The 26,286-nt window shown below is 31.0% G+C and overlaps 1 protein-coding gene across 2 annotated transcripts in view; it reads left to right on the top strand.

The window, feature by feature from the left end:
- LOC107442611 (glutamate receptor 1) overlaps positions 1-26,286 on the top strand; it is a 273,575-nt gene that overhangs the window by 198,555 nt on the left and 48,734 nt on the right. For both annotated transcript variants that reach the window (XM_071188105.2, XM_071188106.2), the window contains exons 10-11: positions 1,200-1,555; positions 10,073-10,271. In XM_071188105.2, coding sequence (XP_071044206.1) covers positions 1,200-1,555; positions 10,073-10,271 — 555 coding nt within the window. The remainder of the gene's footprint in view (positions 1-1,199; positions 1,556-10,072; positions 10,272-26,286) is intronic.

Raw genomic sequence — 26,286 nt, 5'->3', positions numbered from 1 at the left:
TTTCTAAATAATTCGTAGGCTTATATAATCCACCACTTTAAAGAACTTAGTTCATGCTATACCGTTTAAAAAGCAAGGAAAATAGTCACATATTTGCAAATTTTACTTTGTTCTTTTTTACCGTTTTTTGTAATTATTTTGGCGTGTCCGGAGCAGTTGGCATCTCTGCATACATATTCAGAGATACCATCTTGCTCCGGACAGCTAATATATATTTTAAAGTGGTAGTTTATCAATTGTGATTCTTAGTTTAATGAATTCAATATAGTAAATTTTTTATATACCACTATTTCTACATAATTCGTAGGCTTATATAATTGAGCACTTTTGTCAAATATGTCATGATGAACCATCTAAAAAAATAGCAAAATCCCCTAAATATTTGCAAATTTAGTTCGTAGTTATTTACCGTGGGCGGATGGGCAAGCCATGTAAAAGTAGAGTGGCATTCAACGTGTTAAATAATTTATTGCCTTTGAAAATATAAATAGTATTCATAATAAAATGTTCTCTAGTGATACTGTTTTTCCTTATAATCTATCAGAAAAAAGCTTAATATAATATCATACCTCCCAACTTTTAATCCCTTCCATTATCATTTTTCACAGTGGTACTAAAATGAAATTAAAACTTCAATTTTAAGCAAACAAATTCGTTGTATTTGAGCAAACTTAAGTTGACAACCATGATAGTGTGGTGATAGGTTCGACGCTCATCGTAAAATCAAGTTTATTTCATATTGTTATCTGTTTGTCTTTAATCAATTGTGTTTTTACTTATTTTTGAAGTGAACTGAAATAAGAGTTCTGATGTCATCATATTAGAATTGTATAAATACCAGCTCGCACATGACAGCCAGTCAGTATTTCTCTCATCACCTGCTGTGATGATGCTTCTTGTAAATCAAACCAACTTGTATATAAATGTAAATATGTTTAATAAAATATTAGTATCTCGAAGGAGCTATCTTCGCTTACCTCAATAGTAACGCATATTACTATATGTGCTTAGTTTTTGTAAGAATAGTGGTGATCAAAATCATTTAAAAATTATGTTTATAAAAGAAAAAATAGTATATATTTATTACCACTTTAAATATGAAAATAAAATCTTCCGGAAAATCCGGAAGAGTTGGCAGGTATGTAATATTGCAAAATCCTTGCCATGCTAAAATTTACAATATTTGTATTTCTTTACAGGAAGCCGATATTGCCATAGCCCCGTTGACTATCACGTCAGCCAGGGAAAGGGTTATTGACTTCACGAAGCCGTTCATGTCTCTTGGAATCAGCATCATGATCAAGAAGCCTATGAAAAAGAAACCTGGAGTCTTTTCCTTCATGAACCCTCTGTCCGAAGAAATTTGGATGTGCATTATTTTTGCTTATGTTGGAGTCTCTGTAGTTCTCTTCCTAGTGAGTCGATTTTCACCACAAGAGTGGAGATATGAAGAACACTTTATGGGGGCTAATACTTCAAATGACTTCTCTCTTTACAATAGCTTGTGGTTCTCTCTAGGAGCCTTTATGCAACAAGGCTGTGATATTTGTCCAAGGTAGGTGGTTTTTAATTTTACTACAGAAGTAACATAGCCTACGTCGATTAGATAGTTTAGTCAATGCTCCTTAAGTCCAAAGTAAAATCAAATCAGTGGCGAGTCAAGTCAAACCTCAAGTAGCAATTTACGATATAGGCGAGAATAAGATACAGGAGAGTGCCGATTAACTGAACCAATCTGAACTAAGGCTGATACGGATGGAAAATGTGGATAATTGGGTAGTTTAAAAAAACGGCTGTAAGAATGTTTTTAAGTGGCTACCCTTTTTACTTTTTTAGGCTTAGGATTGACCATTGTAGGTTCATATTACAAATGGCGTGTTGAAAAGTTTATTAGAAACATGTTCGCATATACGAAACTACTTACCAACCGCAGGGAAACTGGGCCGGACAAACGTGAGGCACTTTTCAAGATCCCAAAGTGATAAAGTAAACCATTTTACAGATGTTTTAAAAATTAAGAGGCATTTTTGCCAAAAACAAAATTTTTTTTTTGAAGAAGGTGGAAAAAACACGTGGTCCCTTGATGATCCAGATAATTGGGTAATCGGTAAATCGGCTTTCGGGTAATCTGCGCTCTACTGTATGTAGATAACTTTGCACTTAAAGATAGTTTCATGGATAAACTGCGAAACTTTATCTTTTTTACTGAAAAAGTAATAATGGCTGAATCTGGAACCTGGATCTGGGGATAGAGCGTTCGCTTCCAATGAGGGGAACCATCAGTCTAACTTGCCATCAGTCTAAACGTGGGCAGTTTTCATGGTTTTCCTCTCCATGTAACTCAAATGCGGGTTGGTTCCATCAAAAAGTCCCCCACGAAGGCAAATTTCTCCCGATATTTGATCTAGGAGTTCCCTTGTCTTCTGGATAAGGTTCAAAACTACAATGGAGTTGAAATTAGTAGCTTTAAACCCAAAATTTGGTCAGCTGTTCAACGACGGTTGCAAAATAAAAATAGAATGGCTGCATCTAATCGACATAGGCTGCGTTAACAATATTTACTGAGTAATAACAGAACCGAATTTTTACGGAAATTTATTATATTTTTCATTTACTACTTTTACCAAAAAATAGTTTATTAATTGAAATGGTGCATATCTTGAAAATTTTAATTTAAAGATATCAGATGTATCTAATCGACATAGGCTAATTGAAAAAGCAAAGGATTCCATTAGTAGAGAAGTATCCTAAATATTTTCCTTTTTTCTTCTATTCAAATTTTCAGTAAATGTTTTTTTTTATAGAAAGTTTCACTAAACAACTGTAAGATTATATAAACTAAAAATGCATGACCTCGATAAGGTCATGCATTTACGTATAAGTGAGTTTAAAATTTAACTGTATGTTACACTTAAGGGTTTTTAATTGTATTTATTGCATTTGACTTATTGAAGGATTAGCTTATATTCTGAGGCATTTTTATTGAAATAGTTTCTAAGTTGTAAAAATTAATTTTAGAAAAAAAAGTTGAAAATGATCAAATTAAATTGATATTTTTTTTCAACTCCTCTCTGAAAAAATAAAACTTATTTGGTATTAAACATTAAGTATTTCCGTCATTTTTTATAAATAACGATGGATTTAATAACATTAGATAAGTTTTAAGAAATTTTTTACCACTCACCTATTCACATGAGCCTAGTGTTGACAAAAGCTCATTTATGCTTTAAAAAAAATAATGTTAAAAGAAATAAATCTGAATTAACCTATGTATTATTCAAAATAAGGATTAATAAGCCTTTTTGGAAAATATTAAAACACTAGTCCCCCTCTCAAACAGTGCCGCTGTAACAGCAAAATAAAAATGGGATACAAATCTTTTAAAGAAAGATGCCTCTAGAGAGATCTGTTTGATGAAAAAAATTCTTATGCCTGCGTCTCTTATAATTGCGTCTGTTTTAACGAATATTTCAAAGATTGCGAAAATAATTACTAAGCTGGAAAAAAAAGATGCATCTAAGCTAGTTTTTAAAATTCAAATTAAAATCCATTGTTATTTGAAAACTCTATGAAGAATTATTTGATAAATCTAAGACATTCTGTTACTAAGGTATGAAAACTACAGCTATGACAATAATCGGCTGAGATGTTAAAAAAAAGGGTCATTGAAATGAGTTTTGTCGACAGTGTAGCATAATCTGTTTTTTCTACCAATAAAATAAGAAAAGATATCTTAGAGTGCAGCAACTTCAGATTTGCAAAATTATATTTTACCGTTATACAGAAGCTTTGATATGATACTTATAGTAGTTTTTATCCAAAATAAGGATTAAATATAATTTATTCTGTCCTAAGTCAGTATTTTGATACACATAACTGAAGTCTTTTAAATATTTAAAATATAATGAATATCTTCAACTATTAAAGCATATTTAAAAAAAAATATATTAATAAGTGCGAGTTATCTTTTGTAAATACATGGATACACTTTTTATGAAAATGAAAGAAGAGATGTTTAAAAAATTACGTTAGGCAACTATTTTTACTTATTTTGAATTTAGCGAGAAATTGTTTACCCCAAAGATCAGAAGTTTTGGAGCAAAATACTTAATTTTGAAATAAATATTCTAATGAATAGATAGAGGGTCATGAATTTGAGATGTGCACTATCCCTTAAAAGTATGTTCTCATATCTGTAAAATTTATTTAAATTCAGGCATCTCGGTAACGTTAATTCCAAATCCAGTGTGTCATTCGAATATTAAAAATTAATAGTAGCAATATATTATATCATGTTTAGACGTTTGGGGGGATTTGACTGTATATTCCAACAAAATAATGATGCATTTCAAGCATGGTATTCTGCAAAACAGAGATGTTCTCCCCATCGTATAAACTTTTATGATAATGTAAAAAATATGTTCTCAATGCAATCATAATATTTAAAACAGTTAAAAAGGAATGGCTTACATAGAAGAAAATAATACTGTAGAAAATTTGAGGCAATTACAAAAAAATTAAAAAAGATTTGCTCTCAAAATAGTTAAAAATTCAATTGCGCTCTAAGACATTATAACCATTACCAGACAAAATAAAATTTTGATAAATAAAGTTATTAAGCCCTTACTGAAAATCGTAAATATACCACCGAAATGTATACATATATATTTATATAACCAAGCAGAAATAAAACAATGTTTTGAGTTTATCGTTTGTAAACAGTAATAAAATCATTCCTGAAAAGTTTAAATCAATTGGATCAATTTGAAATAAGTGGTAATAAAACTATAACTGGACTGTAAATATAAGCAAACTTTTGCTGGCAATAAACCAATCATAAAAAATGTACTTAACTCAAGCAGAAAATGCTGTTTGCAAAAAGAGAAATTGAAGAATAATTTTTAGAAGAAAATTGCATTTTTTTAACAAGATATTTTCAAGTAAGATTAAAAGCTTAAATGATTTTTTTCCTAAAACTCCAACTAAAAAAATTAAAGCCTAATCACATTGGATTTTCTTATTTATATTTTTAAATTATTCAATCAATTCAGATTACTTCCCCGAAAATTGGATGAAGAACTTTCTTAGCTAATTTTAAGCAGCTTATTGTCTTAAAAGTTTTTGAAGCATCAAACTCAGACGCTTGTTTTGACGCTCAATTTTTCTTGCTACAAAAATGAGAAATATTTTTTTTCCTTATATTAACGAAAAATGCAAATAAACTTTTATAAGTAAAAAAATTATAAGAAAATCTCACAAGTTTAAAAGAACAAATATATTCCTATCGTATTTTTTTATATTGCATATTTGAAGATTTAGCCTAGAGCAATATTAGGTGTTGTCAGACCACAAAAATAGAATTTTAAACCTCAGATTTATATTTTTAATTATAAATGTTTGGAAAGAAAATGACTTTAAACAATGGCAAATTCTTGAAAAAATAATTAGTGTTTTAATAAATCCACTGCAACTGAAACTGTAAGTAACAAAGTTTTTCATTATTTTATTAAGATGTAAAGAACTGCGAATGTTTCAGAATAAATTAATACCTAAAGTAGCAAAAGGTAAGTCATGAATAACATTTATTGAATTTAAAATAATTAATATATATATATATATATATATATATATATATATATATATATATATATATATATATATATATATATATATATATGTATATATATATATATATATATATATATATATATATATATATATATATATATATATATATATATATATGTATATATATATATATATATATATATATATATATATATATATATATATATATATATATATATATATACATATATATATATATGTGTATGTGTGTGTATATATATCTTTTTTGGTGCTATTGTTATTGATATATTTTGCTTTTGTCTGTATTAATACAATATCAGAAAGCGCTAATGTTTGCGGATCTAATCAAGTAGGTTGTTAAAGTGATTATAAACTTTCGTTGATAAATTTTCTAATTTTTAATTAATCTTTTTCTTAATTTTCTTTACATTTTTAATTTTTTAAATAACTTAAGTAATATGCAAATAATGATAATTGTTTAATTAAATTTTTTCTTATACATTCATGTTATCTTTGTGCTGCACTCTCCATACCTCTAAAATCAGTCTCCATACCTTTAAAATAGTCGAAAATTGTTAATATTTTTCTTTTATTTTGTAACTATAGTGTTGGATATGATATTTGTCTGTTTTTTTAATTCACTTACTTCCAAACATGATACTAGTAAATGTTATCATATTGGTACAAAATCAAGTAATTTCGAATAATTTTATAGATATATATTAATGCAAAGGATAGTTTTCTAACCAAATTTTTACTTCCAATAAATTATGAAGGTGACGGCGATAAAAAATCGAATCCCAGCTGATCACCGAAGTACATGAGAACGCAGCATAAAAATGCTTCCTATCAGTAATATCTCCATTGAATGCAATTCATTGAGGAAGTTGAACTGAAACATAAGTAAATGCATTATTTTGGAGAATTAAACATTTAAGTGAAATTTAATACGAAATATTTGTATATATATATATAAGTTCAAAAGGAACAGAGGAAAATTATGGACATATGAAAAAGGGAATAATAAATAAAATAAATAACAAACAACTGATTAAAAAAAGGGATGAAATTTTTTTTAAAAAAACCGAAAAAAACATATATAATCTTTTCATCAGCCCACACGATTATATCCGCTAAAAAGAGTGCTTTCTGATATTGTATCAATATAGCCAGAGCAAAATCAGAAAGCACTGCTTTTTGCGGACATAATCGTGCGGGATAATGAAAAGATTATATCTTTTTTTTCCGGTTTTTTTTTAAAAATTTGATCCTTTTTAAAATTTTTTTTAATTAGTTGTTTGTTACTTATTTTAATATTATTCCCCCCCTTTTTTTCATATATCTATAATTTTCCTTTGTTTTATCTTCATTTTGAACTTATCTAATGAGTTCTGTATATATATATATATATATATATATATATATATATATATATATATATATATATATATATATATATATATATATATATATATATATATAGACATAATTTAGAATTTCTGCGTCAATCCGTAATATACATTATTGAAAAACTCTTATTTTGCTGAAATTACCACCTTACATCTCTTCAGGAAAAGAAAAAAAATTATTTTCGAAACATATTTGAAGCAAATTAGGTTAAAATATTATTTCTAAGTAATACTTCTAAGTAACTGAAAAGTAATGTCTTGATGTAACTTAGATTTATAAAATTTTAATCTTGCTCAACTTTTATTTTTATTACTCAAGTCCTGTTTTTGTAGCAACTGACTGTAAGACAGTCAATGTTGATTAACAATTTAAATCGCCTTACCTCGTTTAGATTGTTTTATTGACACACGGAGTGTGATTCAATGTACTTCAGATTTCGGTGCTCTGTTGGACCTTTACACTTTTTGTTATTATCTAGGCATAAAATATTGTTAAAGAATTAATACAAAAATATGTAGGAATATTAATAAAATTTATTTTAGAAATGAAAAAATGATAGTCATTTTCAAATTCTTTTTTCAACACCTAATGGACATACTTAACATTAAAAAGCATTAAAATTTAAATTAATTTTCTCATTAAAATTACGTCAATAAAATTTAAATTAATTTTCTCTAATAAGCTAAGGAGCTTTTTTTCCCTCATAAATTTCAACTTGAAAAATATTTTAAAATACCATAATTATAAATTCAAAAAAATAAAAGATTAAATTAATCCCATTAAAGGATTTAAGGGATTAAAATAATACTGGATTCAGACAATATTCTGCATATTGACGACGAATTTCAATAATGGACTCACGTAAAAAATTATTCCTTTATAAAAGCTGTGATATGTTTACATTTAAACTAAATGAACATTATCTTCCCCTTTAACACGTTCACGCCGGGTGTTGCGCCCGAAAGAGTGACAGAAAAGAGAAAATACTGGTAGAAGAACTATTTCAATATTAGATAATATTCGGGAGGAGTTAATTTATTCTCAACAATAACAATTCACTTTATGGAAATTTATCACCGCGAAGAAGCAATTCAATGTAAAAATTGTATCCGTTAAAAACAATTGGTAGTTATGGATTTTTATTATTCCCGGAAAAAAAACTAAAAAATGAAATTTATTTGCTACCAGCTTTTACTCCGGTGAGCCGCCCGATGAGACAATCTAGCGTGACCCACCGGTGGGTCACCCCGGCGTGAACGTGTTAAACTAACAAAAAAGAATGTGCACATAGTATCTTAAATGTATATATGTTTTAACTACAAATATTTTAAGATGAATACAAATTATTTCTTTAAGCGAAATAAATGTGAATAATGAAAGGATGTTAATTTCACTATTAAACTTTTTTTTAATAACAATATCAATAATTACCTATTAAAGCCTTAATTTTTTAATTACAATGATATAGAAACTGATATATCATAGGAATGATAGTGTAATAATGTGTGTATTAAGCAATCATACATTATGTAAGCTACCTCTTCTTAATCGGTTAACGCCCAGCGTCATATATTTAGGACAGTTCCTTTTTTCCAAGACATTCAATGTGATAGGAAACTTTTTTCAGAATTTTCATTTATTTGCGTGAATTAAAAGGTTCTCAGATACCAAAATGATTTAGTTATTTCTGACTAGATCTAGAATTAAAAGGAGCAAGTACTTTTTGATCTATCAAAGACTTTTTGAATGCCCTTACAGTAGAAAAACCAATTAATTTCGATAATATATTATACCACCTTTTCCATAATGTCACTTCTTGTATCATTTCAATATATGAAGTCGGGACAAAACGGGTTAAGCAATTATGTCTAATGTAGTAAGTAATTATGTAATATGGAGTAAATATATGTTATAATAAGTAATTTCGTATTATGTTAGCTACTGCTTTGCCGGCAATGCATATGCTGGTATGAATGCAAATTTCAAAGTATGGCCCTGTCAAGTAGAAGAACATATAGCATAAAGTATAGAAAGATATTGCTAAGATATAGCCAAGGTAAAGGAGGGATTCGATCCCTCAACCTCCAAACTACAAAGCGTTTGGTGGGTAAGATCAAAAGGCTAGGGAGGCCATCATCTCCTACATCAGAAAGCCTCCACACGGTCTTTTATAAGTAGTCTGCATAGATCTTTTAAAAAGTGAACCAGTGGTACGCACGAAACCAAATTCTATTTTAAAATTAATCGAGAGAAAAATGGTATATATATTTGAGAATTTAATCTATGGTGGTAGACAAGTAAACAAGACAAACCAATTACAGAGATGCCACCTTTCTACGCTTTGCAAAGCAGTATTTTCTAGCGGTAACGAAATGTAAGATATTTTTAGTTCAGTATTTTAATTTTAATTAATTTTTCTACCGCTAAATATTAAAAATTATAAGAATCATATTACATGCAATCTAAAAGCATTAATTATTTGGTTAGGGTTTTTAAAAGTAGGCGTAAGTATGCTTATTTTACAAGTTATAATATTTAATTCGCTGGCATTAAAATTTCTCCAGATTGTGGAGCAGTTGGCGTCCTTGCAATTATATTCATAAATTCAAAAAATATTTAGACGTATATTTGCTATCACCTTCTTATTTTTGCTAGATTTTCCCCTAAAGGGCTCTTTCGTAAACTGGTTTTCCAACCAACTGGCATTTCACTCCGCTGATTAAACCGTACCGAAATTCCAATCTTAATCTTGCAGTACTGCATCACATTTTCAAAATGAGAAAGCAAACTAATTCCATAACACAGAGTTAAATACAAAAAAAAATGCCAATCCTTTAACTAAAAATTTAAATTTCCGTGAAAACGCATGTAAGTTTACTGCTATTCTATTTTTCGATGTTTTTTATTTTTTTTTTCTTTGAAATAAAAAAAAAATCTAACGATGTGTAAATCAAGCTGTCAATGAATAGAGCAAAATATTATTCCAAAATTGATATTTGAATTTTCTAAAAAACATCAAATGCGTTGCAGTCTTTGGTAAATCAAGTCACCACAGTAATTGATTCATTTTCAGGTCTATTTCTGGACGTATTGTTGGAAGTGTGTGGTGGTTTTTCACACTCATCATCATATCTTCATATACAGCGAATTTAGCAGCTTTCTTGACAGTAGAAAGGATGGTAACGCCTATAAACTCAGCAGATGATCTTGCCAAGCAGACAGAGGTTGAATATGGGACTCTCATGTTTTCATCAACACAAGAATTTTTCAGGGTAAGGCAATATTTGCTTGATTGAGAAATTAGCTTTATTTATGTAAAAAAAGATATTTTTTAAGTTTTGCTGAAAGTATTAATTGCACCGGTGAAAGTGCTATTCACTTTTTCTGTCTTCTTTTGTATGAGGGTTTTTTTACAGATCATAAATATTCCGGAAGGCTGATTTAAAATATGCAATCGTTTTAACCTACAAGCTAGAGGTTTTATGTTCGCTTATAGTATATAGTACGAACCAGGAAATTTTAAAATTCACTTGAACCCCCACTGTTCTAGTACATTGGACTTTATGTTAGGAGGAGGGTGATAATACATTTCAGCTTATGATACAATATGTTAAGGTCACATGTTTTTAGTCTTTAGTGTTAGCTGTTATATATATATATATATATATATATATATATATATATATATATATATATATATATATATATATATATTCACAGGCTAATCTACTCCACTCTGACTTGTGAAAAAAAAATATTTTAAAATAATTGGCTAAGTTAAAATTAGTTTTCGTCTAGTAAACTTAACTTTAAATTATTTTTTCACCACAACATATAAAACTTACAAAACCTAACTTAAAATGCACTTTCGTTATATTCATCTTCTGGTGAGAGCTTAAGGGAAATGGTGAAAATTTTCCTTATTGTGAAAGTTTTACTTTTAAATTCGTTACCAATTTATACATTTTTGCTTGAGCAGCTGGCAACCCTATAGACCAACTATAAACCCATGTGTTCTTTATCCCTAAACCCATGTGTTCTATAAACCCATGTGTTCCATGCGTTCTTTTGTAAATTTGTCCATTCCGACAAAAAAATAAATGAAATTACACTGCCATTTTCAAAAGAAATGTGTCGCTTTCGAAACAAAACGGTTTTGAAATCACCACACTTGGATTAACCCCTTGGGGACGGGTGATTCAAAAAAGCAGTCGTACAAAATCAGAATCAAGTTGTAATTAAGTAAAAAACTGTAACTTAAATGTAGTCGTTGCTAATTTGACAGACTTACTTTGCTTTTACTTTAATTATTGTTAGTTTAATCATATATATAATCAATGTTAATTCAGACTATAACTAAATAGTTTTATTTTGAACAAAGTAATGGTGAATTAAATAAATTAAACAATTATAACTCCGCCCACAAATAAACTGCTAAAGAAATATTTTGATTACCAGTTTTTTCTTTTTACCCTGATTGATACAATTTTATGCTATCACGTATTTGTGACAGTCGGCGCGAAAGGGTTAAGTAAGATTAAGTTCCTGTAGAAATGCTGCCAAAAGTTTAGATTTTAGTGTTATCATAAACTGGAGGACTAGTAAAGTTCTATGCCAACAGTGGCTTTCGAGCTAAATGTGATAATTTTGCAATTCAAAAGTAGCTGTACCTTGAAAGTGCGGAGAGCAATGCTTTGGAGCTGATTTCAGGCCTGGAAGTGAGACGAAAAAGAGAAAAACACTAGTAGTAGGACTATTTCAATTATAGATAATTCTCGGGATGTCTATTCGTAACACTAAACAGTTTATACTATTATTTTTTTCTTCGTGGGAAGAAGCAATTCTGTATATAAATTGCATCCGTCAAAAAATTGGTAGTTACGGATATTTTATTTTCCCAAAAAAAGCTAAAAATTAAATTTACTTTCTACCAGTTTTTGCTCTTTTCCGTCTGATATATACGGACTTTCGGCCCCAGTTGCATACCCTCCAACTTACGAAGATCTTGAAAATAATTCTTTCTAGTGGTAGCGAACCAAAGTAGAAATTTTTAAAGCAAATGGATCTCTCATAAAACTTTTATCAGAACTTAAGAATCTAGCCATGTGGCCTGCACTTTTATAAGTAATAGTGGACAAGTTACGCTAAAATTAATTTTTTTTAAATATTAAGACATTAATTTTGCTACCGTCTGAAAAGAAGATTTCTGAAACTACGGAAATTCCGTAGCAGTTGGAGGGTATGCAGTTGCTATAAACACCTCTTTAATACAATTGGCATTAAGCTTACAAGATCTCTTCCCCCAGCATTACGAGTGTATTGTCTTAGGAGATCTTAATTCAAAAACTAAAATTTGGAGCTGCACCAAAAATATCACCCCCGGCAAAAACCTCCTAAAACTAGTCAAAAAATATAACCTTACGGTATACGCGCCAGGGGAGCCGACTTATATGCCAATGAGCATTAGTAACACGCATGATATCCTAATAACAAACTCGAGCAATCCATTTACTATTAATGTTCTATACGAACAAATCAATGCCTCTGGGGGTACCGATCCAGGAGTTTCCTTGTCTTCTGGATTGGTTCAAAATTACAAGGCTACGGCGTTGAACATTTGTAGTCGTAAACCCAAAAATTGGGTCGACTGTTCAACGGCGGTCATAAAATAAAATAAAATAATGTTCTATACGAACTAAGCAGTGATCATCTCCCTATTTGCGCCACTGCTATGTTTAATTAACAGGATAAAATCAGAATTAAAACAAATACTGAATGGCTCTCATATGTAAACAGTCTCACAAAAAGATCTAACCATTCAAATGAACTTAGCACGGATATGGATATTGAGAACGACATCACAAATTTAACCAAGAACATTGATGACACCTATAATGGTGAGTCCTATAAAATGGAAATAAGAAATGATTATTATAAGCTCCTACATCATATTAAATATCTCATCAAATGCGAAAGGTTTTTCAAAGGACTACAGACCCTAACATCAAAACCCAAGTAACTAGTTATACTAAGCTTATCAAAAAAGAAATCACTGATTTTAAAAAGGAGACTTGGGACGATAAGGTCGAGAATCTTAGTACACAAGACAAAACTGCCAGGAATATGGTACAGGCTCTTAAAAGTTCCAAAACTACTACTAAGTCACTCCTAGGTCGTAAGGTTGAGACATACTCAGACATCGATAACAGCGAAATTTTCGCAGATACCATGGGAACCCAATTTTCCATTAATAGCGAACCCAGCACTATCACTACTGAGTAGAATATTATAGAAGTACCTATAGTGGTACCTATAGTGAGTATGGTTCGTTCACCCGTAGCTGGCACTTGGCTCCGCCTTCCTCATGTGGTATCTGATGATACTATTTCGCTATTTTGGGTAGAAGGATGTGAACAAGTATGCTATTTGGCGATCGCATGACAAAAATATTTATTTCGCAATCTTCATGTGCATATTTTGAACATGTGCATTTTATTTCATAAACTTGACTATATTTCTCTTTTTTTATAGAATAGTTTGTTCTTTTTGAGATATTTTGCAGGGGAAAAGTTTTTAAATATAAATTAGCTAGAATAACGAAAGGTATAATAGCTGATGATAAAGCGAAGTAAGTGACTGAAAAATAATTCCCTATATGTGTTTGGCCATCACCTTCTACATCGGAAAGCCTCCACACGGTTTCTTATAAGTAGTCTGCGCAGACTGTTTAAAAAGTGAACAGTTTGAGAACATGAAACTAAATTCTATTTAAAAAATGACTGAGAGGAATTTGTCATATATATTTGACAATTGAATCTGTAGTGGTAGACAAGTAAATAAGACAAACTAATCATAATCAAAATTTTAAAAAATTTTTAGACATATATTTGCTACCACTTCCTTATTTTTACTAGATTTTCTATTAAAGGGCTCTTTCTTAAACTGGTTTGCCTTCATAGTGGTCTGATAGGACTACCTATAAAAAGCTGTGTGGAGGCTTTGCGCGCATTAGAGGTTATCTCGATTACAAGCGGGGGAATGTTTTTCCTCTTACTCCCCCACGCTAAAATGAACTCCACGTCCGAGGATGTGGAGTCAAGTGCCAACTCCTGGTGAACGAACTGTATATCAGCTCGCATACCCCAATTAATGATATTGAGCCTATTACCGCTGATGAGCTTTATAGGATCATCGATAAATTCCATAACAATAAAGCACCAGGGACGGACAAAATCAATAATGTCATGATTAAATACCTCCCCCCAAATATTATTGAGCAACTTAAAAATATCTTTAATTCACGCCTAAATAAATGCTACTTCCCTCAGCAATGGAAACATGCCCAGATTGTGCTATTCCCTTATCAAGGCAAAAATCTTTAAAAACCGACAGTTATTGGCCCATCAGTCTGTTAAAGACCTTTTCAAAAATTTACGACAGGACTAACCTTAATAGACTTAAACCCTAACTTACTTTCCTGCCGAATGAACAGTTTGATTTTTGGGATAGTCTTTCGACCACGGAGCAACTGGTTCCTATAGTTGAGGAAGTATCTAAGAGCTTCCATAAAAATGAGACTACTGCTCTCCTGATGTTAGACGTGGCCAAAGTTTTGACCGCGTCTGGTATCAGGGCCGCATTTGCAAATTAATCAACTATAAAATTCCAAACAACCTGATATTACTAATTAATAGTTACTTAAGTAACAGAACCTTTCATATAAAAGTTAATGACTCCATATCCTCAGTCAGATCCATGCATGCTTGAGTCCCTCAGGGCTCAATACTGGGCTCAACCCTCTATCTCATTTACTCAGGTGACTTCCCGAATTTTAATGACAAGGATAATATTTGTACAGCGTATTATGCAGATGATACTGCGATACTCAGTAAATCACTTAACCCCAATTACGCTATTAATAACTTAAGACAAATCATCCCAAATATCTAGGAATGGTGTGCAAATTGAAAATCTCCTTTAACCCCTTGGGGACGGGTGATTCATGAAAGCATTCCTACAAAATCGGAATCAGTATGCAAATAAATAAGAAACGGTAGCTTAAATACGAGCGTTGCTAGTTTCACAGACTTACTTTGCCTTGAATTTAATTATTGTTAGATAAATCATATACATAATCAATATAAGTTCAAAGTATAACTAAATAATTTTATTTTGAAGTAAGTAGTGGTGAATTAAATAAATCAAACAATTGTAACCCCGCCCACAAATAAACTGCTAAAGAATTACTTTGATTACCAGTTTCATCTTTTTACCCTGGTTGATACTGTTTTATGCTGTCACGTATTTGTGACAGTCGGCGCGAAAGGGTTAATGCCAGCAAATCCTCTTTGCTTGTTATGAGAAAGTCTGAAAAGAAGAAAATTAAAAATAGTGATCTTCTTCTATTCAATTAATTGATTCCAGTGGTTAACAAAGCCACCTACTTAGGTGTAACCCTCACTCATTATATGAATTGGAATTCCCATATCTTGAGAATATTTACAAAAGCTAAAGGTGCTTTCTACTCCCTCAAACCAATTCTTAATCATAACTCAAAATTAGCCCTAAAAACAAAATGGACCTTATACCTGCAATGTATTAGACCAATAATTAGTTATGCTGCTCCTGCTTGGAGTGCCATAAAGGCCACTTAAAAACGTAAACTCGAGAGCATCCAAAATAAAATGATCAGAAGACTCACGGGCACTCCCCGTATACTTAGGATGAGTGATATCAGAAAATACTTAAACATTACTTCTATGGAAGAACATATGGTTATTTCATGTGTTTCCTTTTTCAAAGACGCAATAAGCTGCACAACTTGCAATTGCAATCAAATTTTTGACTTTGAGCTACTCAGCGATAACATAAACTACAGTCCGGCAACGGTGTTTTTTCTCTCTGACAGGCGTTCTGTCCAAACGTCTCACCAATTAATTATTAAATTTTTCACCACTTTTAAATCAAGGTACCTGTCTGTGCACCAATGAATCCCGCAAGGGGGGTGGCGAGGCAGGCAGGAGCTGAGGTTTTACTTCTCCGAATTTCTTTTTTTTATGTAAATAGTACTATATATATCCTTCTCTTTGCTTTATTATCTCACTGTGCATTTTTATTATATACCCCTCTGATTTGAGCATCGGCTACGCTTTATATAATACCACTTAGATTAATGAGTTAGGGTCCCTGACGGGGCCGAGACTTAGATAACCACCTCACATAGGCATAGATATAGGCTGCTACAATTATAACAGCCACCCCATAGACTGCTGAACTCAAACTGTTTTTTATTTTAACTTTTTGTAATATTTCATGATGCATGGGATATGGGCCTTCTGCGGGGCCCAGGTGCCCAGTTTTTGTAAATAAAGTGAATTAAGTAAAGACTGTTTCATTGACTTCGACAGTAGAATACCTCTCCACTGTCTCCCTATAGAGTTGTGTAAGATGGAAAAACTGCTAACAAAGCCATTCTAGACAAAACTATCATGGCTCGTATGGTAGTTAAAAAGTTTAAAAAAGTACGATAAAAGTTGTTGGGGAAAAAAAAATTTTATTTCTTAATAAATGCATAATCACCACTACACTTTATACTTTTAAATAAATATATCTTGGGAAAAAATCGAGGTTTTGGAATTTTTAATTTTAATGCCAATGCTAATATAGAGGTGATTGTTTCTTTTTTTAAATTTTTTTTACAAATTTGCGTTTTTTTTTTAAATTTTTATAAAAATATAGGAACTCTGTATCAGCCTAGTGAGGACAAAAACTTTTAAAAAATGTAACAAAATAAGAATTCTAAAAAACAAACAAACCAGGAGACTAAAATCAATATACATCTCAGCACAAATGAAGTACGAAAATCAAATTTAAAGGAAAAGAAAATATTTGACATTCTCAAAATAATGATTAGTAAGGTTTTTATGGCAAAACTGTCTACACTAACTCCCAACCTTCCTTAATTATAGTCCATATGATAATCATAATCTAATCATAATCTAATTATGATAATCATAATCTAATCACTTTGCGATCATTGACCAAAATTTTTCCACTAAAGATTAAATGCACGACTGACTTCAATTCTTCGATTTTTCAGTCTTCAATTTTTCTTCAACTGACAATTACTTTACATTTTTTCTCTAAGATTTAAAAGTGAACGAAAAAAAACTGAAAACTTATAAACCACAATATCGTATTTAACACGTTCACGCCCGGGTGACCCACCGGTGGGTCACGCTAAATTGTCTCATCTTGTCAGCGCATCGGAGTAACAATAAATTTCCTTTTTTAATATTTTCCGGGAATAATAAAAATCCATAACTACCAACTGTTTTTAACAGATGCAATTTTTATATTGAATTGCTTCTTCGCCGTGATAAATTTCCTTACAGTGAATTGTTATTGTTGAGAAAAGATTAACTCCACCCGAATATTATCTAATATTGAAATAGTTCTTCTACCAGTATTCTCTCTTTTCCCGTACCAATATATTCACTTTTCCTGGCGTGAGCATAGAGTTGAAATACTATATCAACTTTATGGGCGTGAGAGGGTAAAAATAATTAAAAAAATTTATGGTTCATGAGCATTTTTTTTAAAACTTCTGCTTACATGAAACTTGGTTAGCTTTCAATTTCTACACATGCTTAAATATCTAACAGCTTATTTGTTACTCCTGTTGTATTTTTCTGTTGTACTTATTTTTATATTTAATAATAAATGATTTAAATATCTTGTTTCATTAATTTAAGTATTTAAAACCATAAAGTAACGAAGAATTTCAAAAACTACCATCGTCTGAATTCAAAAGAAGTATAAATATATCTATAATTTAGACACTGTTCTTAGAAAATCTAAAAGGTTACACTTTAAGATAAAAATAAACTATAACAAAGATAAATATTTCCTGTTAGATTTTCAAAACTCTTCCCATAAATCTAAAAATATATAAAAAGTAAATAAATTTCTGACAAGTCTTACTTACCGAAGATAATTTAAAATAGCTTTGATGACTTCAAAGAAAAAAAAACTGTCTCATGTTTTGAAGAAAAGAAGGTTATTTAACAGCCATTTTACTTAAAGGATATTTTCGGAGGAACTTATTAACAATCTTTATTTTCTACGAATTTTGACGATGCAAAAAATATTGCTATCAAGTGCTCTTTAGGTAGCAAAGAATAAGGATATTTTATTTTTTTTATTTACATCTGTTAACCACGTGTTTTAAAAGTAATAAGAAAAATTTTGAAATGTTCAACTAAAACCTTAACTACAAAAACCTTTTTCATGGATATAGCTTCCTTTATCTAGATATTATATATTATACGTTTTCCGTTTAGTGTATATATATATATATATATATATATATATATATATATATATATATATATATATATATATATATATATATATATATATATATATATATATATATATACAGATGGATGACAAAATAATACGAACACCTGTGAAAAAGTGTGATTTATTTCACACCTGCAGTACAACCGCGCCACCTGCAACAGAAGTCTGCCACCTAGTGAGCGTGAAGAGGAAGCTATCAGTCTCTCAACATTAGTCACCTGTGTTGCATGAGTTTATCTAACTAGCTTTTATAAGGTGAAATGTCTGACCTGTCAGAATTCCAAAGAGGGAGGATTGTTGGGGCGCGTTTAAGTGGAGCATCGGTGACAGAAACAGCAAACCTTTTGGGGTTTGCAAGAAGTACTGTATCAGCCGTAATGACAGCATACATGAAAGAGGGTAAAACGAAGTCTTCAAAGCAAAACAGTGGCCGAAAGTCAAAGCTTGATGATAGGGATAGACGTGTCTTGCAGCGCGTAGTAGCTCGAAAACACAAGCAGTCATTATCCGAGATAACATCAGACATGAGCAGTCATCTTCAGGATCCCGTTTCAACAAGAACTGTTCAAAGAGAACTTCATGCAGCGAACATTTATGGTAGAGTGGCAATTCGTAAACTCTTGGTGACAGCAACCAATGCTTTCAAGCGCCGTCAGTGGTGTAGAGGTCACAAAGGCTGGTCCCCACAGCAGTATCAGCAGGTAATATGGTCCGATGAATCATCCTTCACCTTATTTCAGACCACCGGACGCGTTTATGTCTGGAGATCACCCAAAGAAGCATTTGATCCTGAATGCCTCTTATCAACTGTGAAACATGGAGGTGGCTCCATTATGGTTTGGGGTGCGATATCTTGGCGTGGTCTTGGGCCACTAGTACGTCTGCATGGGAGAATCAAATCTAATGACTATATAAGCATTCTAGCGGATCATGTTCATCCTTTTGTACAGACTGTATTCCCTGGAGAGCGACCGATTTTTCAAGACGATAACGCCCCAATCCACACCGCTAGGTGCGTTCAAACATGGTGCGAAGAGCATGACAATGAAGTTGAGCATCTTGCCTGGCCCCCTCAGTCTCCGGACATAAATTTTATTAAACATTTGTGGCAATATTTGGAGTTTAAACTTCGTTCCTAATTCCCACCTCCATCAAATCTTTCGGAATTAGAGGCCGCTTTGCAAGAGGAATGGCTTAATATTCCTTTAACCTTCCGTTAGTCGCGCGCACCTCACAGGTGCATCCCTACTGCATTTCCACCTCCTTTGCCGTCAAAAGATTTTTCCGGGGGTCGAGCCTAATGTTATGTTCCTAACTTTGGATTACTCAAATGTCCGTGTAAAACCGACCTTAGAACATGTCGATGGAGAGTTGGAACCGCTCAAATCACCCCTCTGATGCAGCGCGACCATTGACGCAAGTATTATGGATATAATATTTTTATGAAATAAATATATATATTTTATCTCATTTTCTGTCCTACTCAACGTAGCAGGTATAAATGGTCAAGTTATATACGAAGAAAATGGTTACGGAGTAAAAAACCGCAGAACCTTCTTGCGTCAATTGGTTGATTATCTTGGGATGGAGGAAGAGATCCGACGCGGGAGCAAGAAAAATTTATCTTCGGTACTTCGCTAAATAAATTTTTTGATATTTATCTCTGTAAAGAGTCTTAAATTGGAAACAATTAACTATTTAAACCAGGCTAAATTTCATTTGGCTTTCAAAAAATCAGAAACACCTCATAGGTGCAACGCGATTAACCATGTCGGAAACAAGTGCGCGACTAACGGAAGGTTAAATGTTGTCCATTATCTTCATGCATTGATCCCACGTCGTATTAAATCTGTAATTCAGTCAAAGGGTGGTCCAACTCCCTATTAATAAAGATTTTCTGATATTTCATAGGTGTTCGTATTATTTTGTCACCCATCTGTATATATATATATATATATATATATATATATATATATATATATATATATATATATATATATATATATATATATATATATATATATATATATATATATATATATATATATACTGCCATGCTATTGAAAAATTAACGCAAGTGTTTCATGATTGATTCCGAGAAAAGTGACTAAGTGACTTGACAACGATTTTCCTACGATTGCCAACGGTAAATTTTTCGAACGCTAAAGTAGAATGTCAAAAAAATAATAAGACAAATTGACAAATAGATAATTGACAAATTGATAGTGAAAAAAAATAGTTTGCAATATGTAGTTTACTATATAAAGATGCCAAATAAATAAGAATCTAAACGCAAACTTTTACCAGCCAGCATAACCATATAACCATATAACATATAAAACTATATAATTTTGACCTTACTAAATATATATTTAACCTTAAACCATATAGCACTTAAAACTATGTAATTTTGAATAATAATCTTTGAAATAACGAAAGGTAAAAAAAAAGAAAAACTTAAGATTATTTCACATTTTTAGATTTTGTGGTAGGCTAAATGTTCCAAATTGAAAGCTCTGTGACGTTATTCTAGTTAAAGAGTTATAAACCAGTTAATCAGTTTTTGAGTTTTTTACAACTGCTTCCCGACTAGTTCTTCGGCAGATTTCAATATTGCTTTCGTTTTATCATCATTTTATTATAATTAACATCTATATTGTTAAGAAAAATTTTACTTCATACTTGACGATGATTATAAAATTTATATGTTAAGGGTGATGATTGCAGAACACACCGTACCTCTTAAATGGATCATCAATTAAAATATTTACATTTTCTGCATTCTGTTCTCTTGGCTAATTTATTTAAACATTTATAAGTTACATTTCATTGATTGAATCGTTTTAAATCCAAAAGGATCTAAAATCTTACATGGATGGTTCAGTGTCATTGGCAAAAGTCAATTTATAAATAATCTTATGAAAAGTGGATTCAATGACTTCAAAATGCTCCTAAAGAAAAAGATAAATTATTGATCGATATAAAGGCATTGTGTTCCATAACAATAGCACTCACAAGTATACATTTATCATTTGTCAAAAAATTCTTATATGCTAAGAATTTACCAATCAGTCATGACGTTGAGGATTTTCAACTTTTCTTAAATACACTGTTACAATTTCCATTCTAAAGTTATGGCAAAATAACTGAAAGCAGTTTCTCTGTCCGATTAACTGCAAAGTTTTTGGTAAAGGACATTTTCTTACATTTACAGTTTTGAAACCATTTACAACTAGTACTGTTTCAAAATTATGAATACACAATTATATACGTTTTTTTAACCATTTACAACAAGCAAAGTTTGAAAACCGCAAAAAAAAAAATTTACTGATCATAGGAGTTAAGCTTTTCCTTAGATAATGGGCATTGGATGTGCAGGACACAAATTGGGGAGTGCAGTAAACCGGAAACTTTTAATGTGTTCAAAGGAATAGAGGAAATATTGCGGAGTTAACGCTGGGATTCGAACCCCAGTTCTGTCGGTCATGAGACAGACAGATTAGACTTCTCGTATATAATGCAAGCTGTTGAACGACACTAAGTGGCTATATTAGATGGGGTTACTTGGTGCGATTAAATTCTGGTTGTTTAACCTGAAGAGATAAAAGCGGTTAATAAACGATTTTTTTCACGGTTAACAGTTTGATTACCAACTTTTTTATGGTTATCTGACTGTTTTGTTTGAAAATAGTACAATAACGTTAAAAAAAATTGTTATTTAAAATTATTTTCAGAGAAATTTCTAAAAATTGTACTACTTTTAAGGATGTCTAACATCTTGTAGTTTCAAATGCGATCGTAACCATTACCTTCTACATCAGAAAGCCTCCACACGGTTCTTTATAAGTAGTCCACGTAGACTATTTAAAAAGTGATCCTGTTGTGCGCATGAATCCGAATTCTTTTGGAAAAGTAATTGAGAGAAATTTATCATACATATTTGAAAATTGAATCTGTAGTGGTTGACAAGTAAATAAGACAAACCAATCATATTCAAAAATTAAACAAATTTTTAGACATATATTTGCTACCACTATCTTATTTCTACCAGGTTTTGCATAAATGCTTCGTTCGTAAACTTGTTTACCTTCATAGGTCTGATCGGACTACCTACAAACAATCGTGTGGAGGCTTTCAGCTGTAGGAGGCGCTGTCGTAACACGTTGAGCACCGTGTCAGCCATCGGTGGCTGTCACTGAAATTACATTTAGGCTGCGTCAACCCCCGGTGGCAGACACTGAAATTACATTTAGGCTGCGTCTGCCACCGCTTGCTGACACTGACCTTGCGCATAGGCAGAGAAAAGCAGCTGGCTGACAGCGTATAATAACATAATATAGAACTATAAAATTTACAATCTTTAATGGAATTGCAGAAAATTTATTCAAAACTTTATTATTGCTATTCTTGGTTTAATAAATTCAATTTAGTAGATTTTCATCCACCACTATTTTTAAACAGTTCGTAGTCTTATATAATTCACCACTTTTTTTCATATATGTCATGCTAAATATTTTAAAACTAGCAAAATCTGTCTAATATTTGCAATTTTAGTTTGTAGTTAATTACAGTTTGGCCAGACGGGCAAGCCATGTAAAATTAGCGTCCGTTCGACGCGTTAAAAATGAACATTGGGTTATTCGGAAAATGATTTTGTTTTTTCTTAACAAAAGAGTTAATTATATATTTTCATACCCAGCTTTACTCTTAAGCCGCATAATCATTATAAATTTTGACAGCAGATATAGCAACGTACGCCTATGAAAAAGTTAAATGGATTCGACGCAGTAGTTTTTGGTTTTTGTCCTTTCAAATAATGTCCTTTCAAATAAAAATAATACATTAAAATATTGACTTAGCTACCTCCAGAGTACATTTTTACAGCTTAGAATGTTGGCACCGCTGAGTACTATGCACGTTCGTAAGTATCATTTAGTTTTGGCACCAAATACGTTGCTCCACGCATAATTGCTACATTTATCGAAACGCCAACTTGCTCCTCTTTGTAAGAAAATATTTTCGAATGGTGATGAAATTTAAGTTATTTTTAATTTAACAGTTTTCATTTTAAGTAATTTTTCCACCACTGCAAATCAAAAATTTAAAGTGTCAAAAGAAATAAAACTTTTTTCGTGGTTATCTCGAGGGGATCCTTTTATAAAGGGTGCGCAAGCATCCTTTCACTATTTAATTCGTTACCCATACATACCCTCCAACTTATGAGGATTTTGAAAATAATTCTTTCTAGTGGTAGTGAACCAAAGTAGAAATTTTTAAGCAAATGGATCTCTCATAAAACTTTTATCAGAACTTAAGAATCTAGCCATATGGCCTGCACTTTTATAAGTAATAGTGGACAAGTTACGCTAAAATTATTATTTTTTAAATATTAAGACATTAATTTTGCTACCGTCTGAAAAGAAGATTTCTGAAGCTACGGAAATTCCGTAGCAGTTGGAGGGTATGCCGATACATTAAAACCTTGCCCAAAACGAGTCAGTTGGCAAGTCTGTGATCTACTTCGTGTTTGCTACTACTATTAACTAATTTCCCCCTGACGTTGCGTTTTTGCAGTGTTCTATAGTGTAGTAAATTGAATATTTTTTCTGGAAAAAAAATCTAAAGAAATCAGCATTTCAACTGACCTGATAATTCATTTGTTAATTGAATTATATTGTTAGTTAAAAAATAATTGAAAAGTTTTGTTTATGACCAAATATAACTACTTGAGCCGTATTGGCTCAAGTTATAGAGCGTCACCATCCAATGAGGTGACCAAGGCAGATGGCATCCGTGCATATATGAAATATCATTACTAATTAAAAATTCTAACAAAAGTTTTATTAAAAATTCGAACATTTATTTTTCTGTCTCTTTGAACAGTACAATTAGATGCGTTGCTTCTGATGAACTCAATAATTGCTATAAAATCAATTTTAATTTTAGTAATGCTCCCGAAAAACAATAAAAATTTCCTACTCATATCATTTTTATTCTTCCTCATTTCAGGATATAAAAGACAAACCTTCTTTTTTATGAGGAATATCCTTTCAAGTGCTGTTGGACGAATTAAAATCCTTGACCTTTCATCTATAAAAACGCGAAAATGTAATTCTTATATTACCCAAACAATAACATCTAAAATGTTTCTATCTGAAAAGCGCTAACTAGGAACTTTGTAAATGTTGTTGCGTGTAAAAAGACATTTTTACATCTGTCGAGGACGACTAATCTCAAATAACTAGAAACTACTAAAGGCAAACACGAAGAAGTGCGTGTCCTGATGATTGTCTGAGCTTTCGTAAAGAAGCAGCCAACATCTTATATCTCAGCCAATTTACGGACATAGTTTGAACTATATATAGCTTATGCCTTCAGAACCAGTCTAAGCTTTCTTTAATCGATCTACATCCATGCTAGTAATTTTTTATCCTTTGAAGGTTGGGTAATCCACTAACCCATATAACTATTCTCTTTTTTATTCCATTAAGGTCTTTTCTTACAAAAGATTATTTTTCTGATTCCTTTTGACTAATAAAAGAGAAACCTTAAGGCTGTATTTAATGGTGTAGGAGAGCAAGGCTAATCTTACGGACATATACTGCATATGAAGCTTTATTTAAGAAGAAAGTGGGTTTTCAAATGATGGAATTTTAGAAAGTAAATTTAGCTTTTTAGCAATATGTTTTTTTTAAATCAATAAGCATGTTGAAGTTCTTTGAGTTTTTTTTTTTTGGAGCTAATCATTAATGAACTAATACTAATATGCTATTACCAATTACATTATTGAATAATGACCTAGTTTATATATTAAAAGTCAAAAGACTTTTTATGTTGTGCATAATTTCATAAATCTAATTTTTTATAAATCATTTTTTATAAATCTAATTTTTTTCATCGCATTAAGTTTTTTAAATTACTTGGAAAGGCATGTGTTTTTAATATGAGAGACTACTTGATGAAAATAAAAAAAACTCATTTAACATTATACTTAGTACTTAAGTTTTGATTAAATCAATAACTTACTTGCTTAGCTACCACTGCATCACTAAAAACACTCTGTCCTAAAACAATTTAAAAAGTGATAGCAAAAGTTAGAAAATTATGATATCTTTTTTCTCACCTGCCAGTTTATTAGTTTGCCCAAACCACTGGTTGGCTCACAGGTGTTTCTTAATTTAAACCTAAACTTCTAAAATAGGCGTATATGTAGGGAAACAATCAAATTTTGCATATTGATGTTGATTCCATTTAACTCTAACATTATTTGGGCTTTACAGCGCATGCGTGGAAGTGCTTTGTTTCTAAGAGCTGAAAAAAAGATTAACGTTACGGTTAGCGTAAGACAAACGCAATGCGAAAGATTTCTCATTCTGGTCAGAAAAAAAACAATAAAATATTTTTCTTTTCTTCAAAATTTTAATCTATCTTTACGCTTAATTCAACATTTGCTATAAGGTCAGCAAAATTATGCATTGTAACTAAAAGGATAATGGATTAAAACCCATCTTTCTCTTCATCATTAGCCTGCTTAAATAATTCGAATAAAATTACTTCTTTATGATCTTCTTAAATAATTTTTTACTGCATAGATTATTATAATTGATTACTATATAATTATATATAGATTTTCAGACTGGAACATTTATGCTGTACATATTCTAGTTTGTCATAAATAGCACCGGAGAACTTTTTTTCCATTCAATGATATTTTTAAATGGATCTTAGATATTTTCTCGCCACTGGCAATAAATAGGTAATCTGTTTTACTCTACAAGAGACAGTTTTTATGCAATTATAAAATTATATGGTTGAGCAACTGTTGTAGTTTTACCTAACCATGTTTTTTGTTTAAAAAAAATCACTCGTACGACGTAACTCGAGAGACTCTTATCGACACACTTATTAAAAGTATTTTTTATA

The sequence above is a fragment of the Parasteatoda tepidariorum genome, chromosome 12 (assembly GCF_982258835.1).
Source record: "Parasteatoda tepidariorum strain Cologne lab strain chromosome 12, Ptep-v5.0, whole genome shotgun sequence".
In the NCBI taxonomy this organism is placed as follows: Eukaryota; Metazoa; Arthropoda; class Arachnida; order Araneae; family Theridiidae; genus Parasteatoda; species Parasteatoda tepidariorum.
Note: the sequence above shows the minus strand (reverse complement) of the source record. Positions and strands in the feature narration are given on the sequence as shown.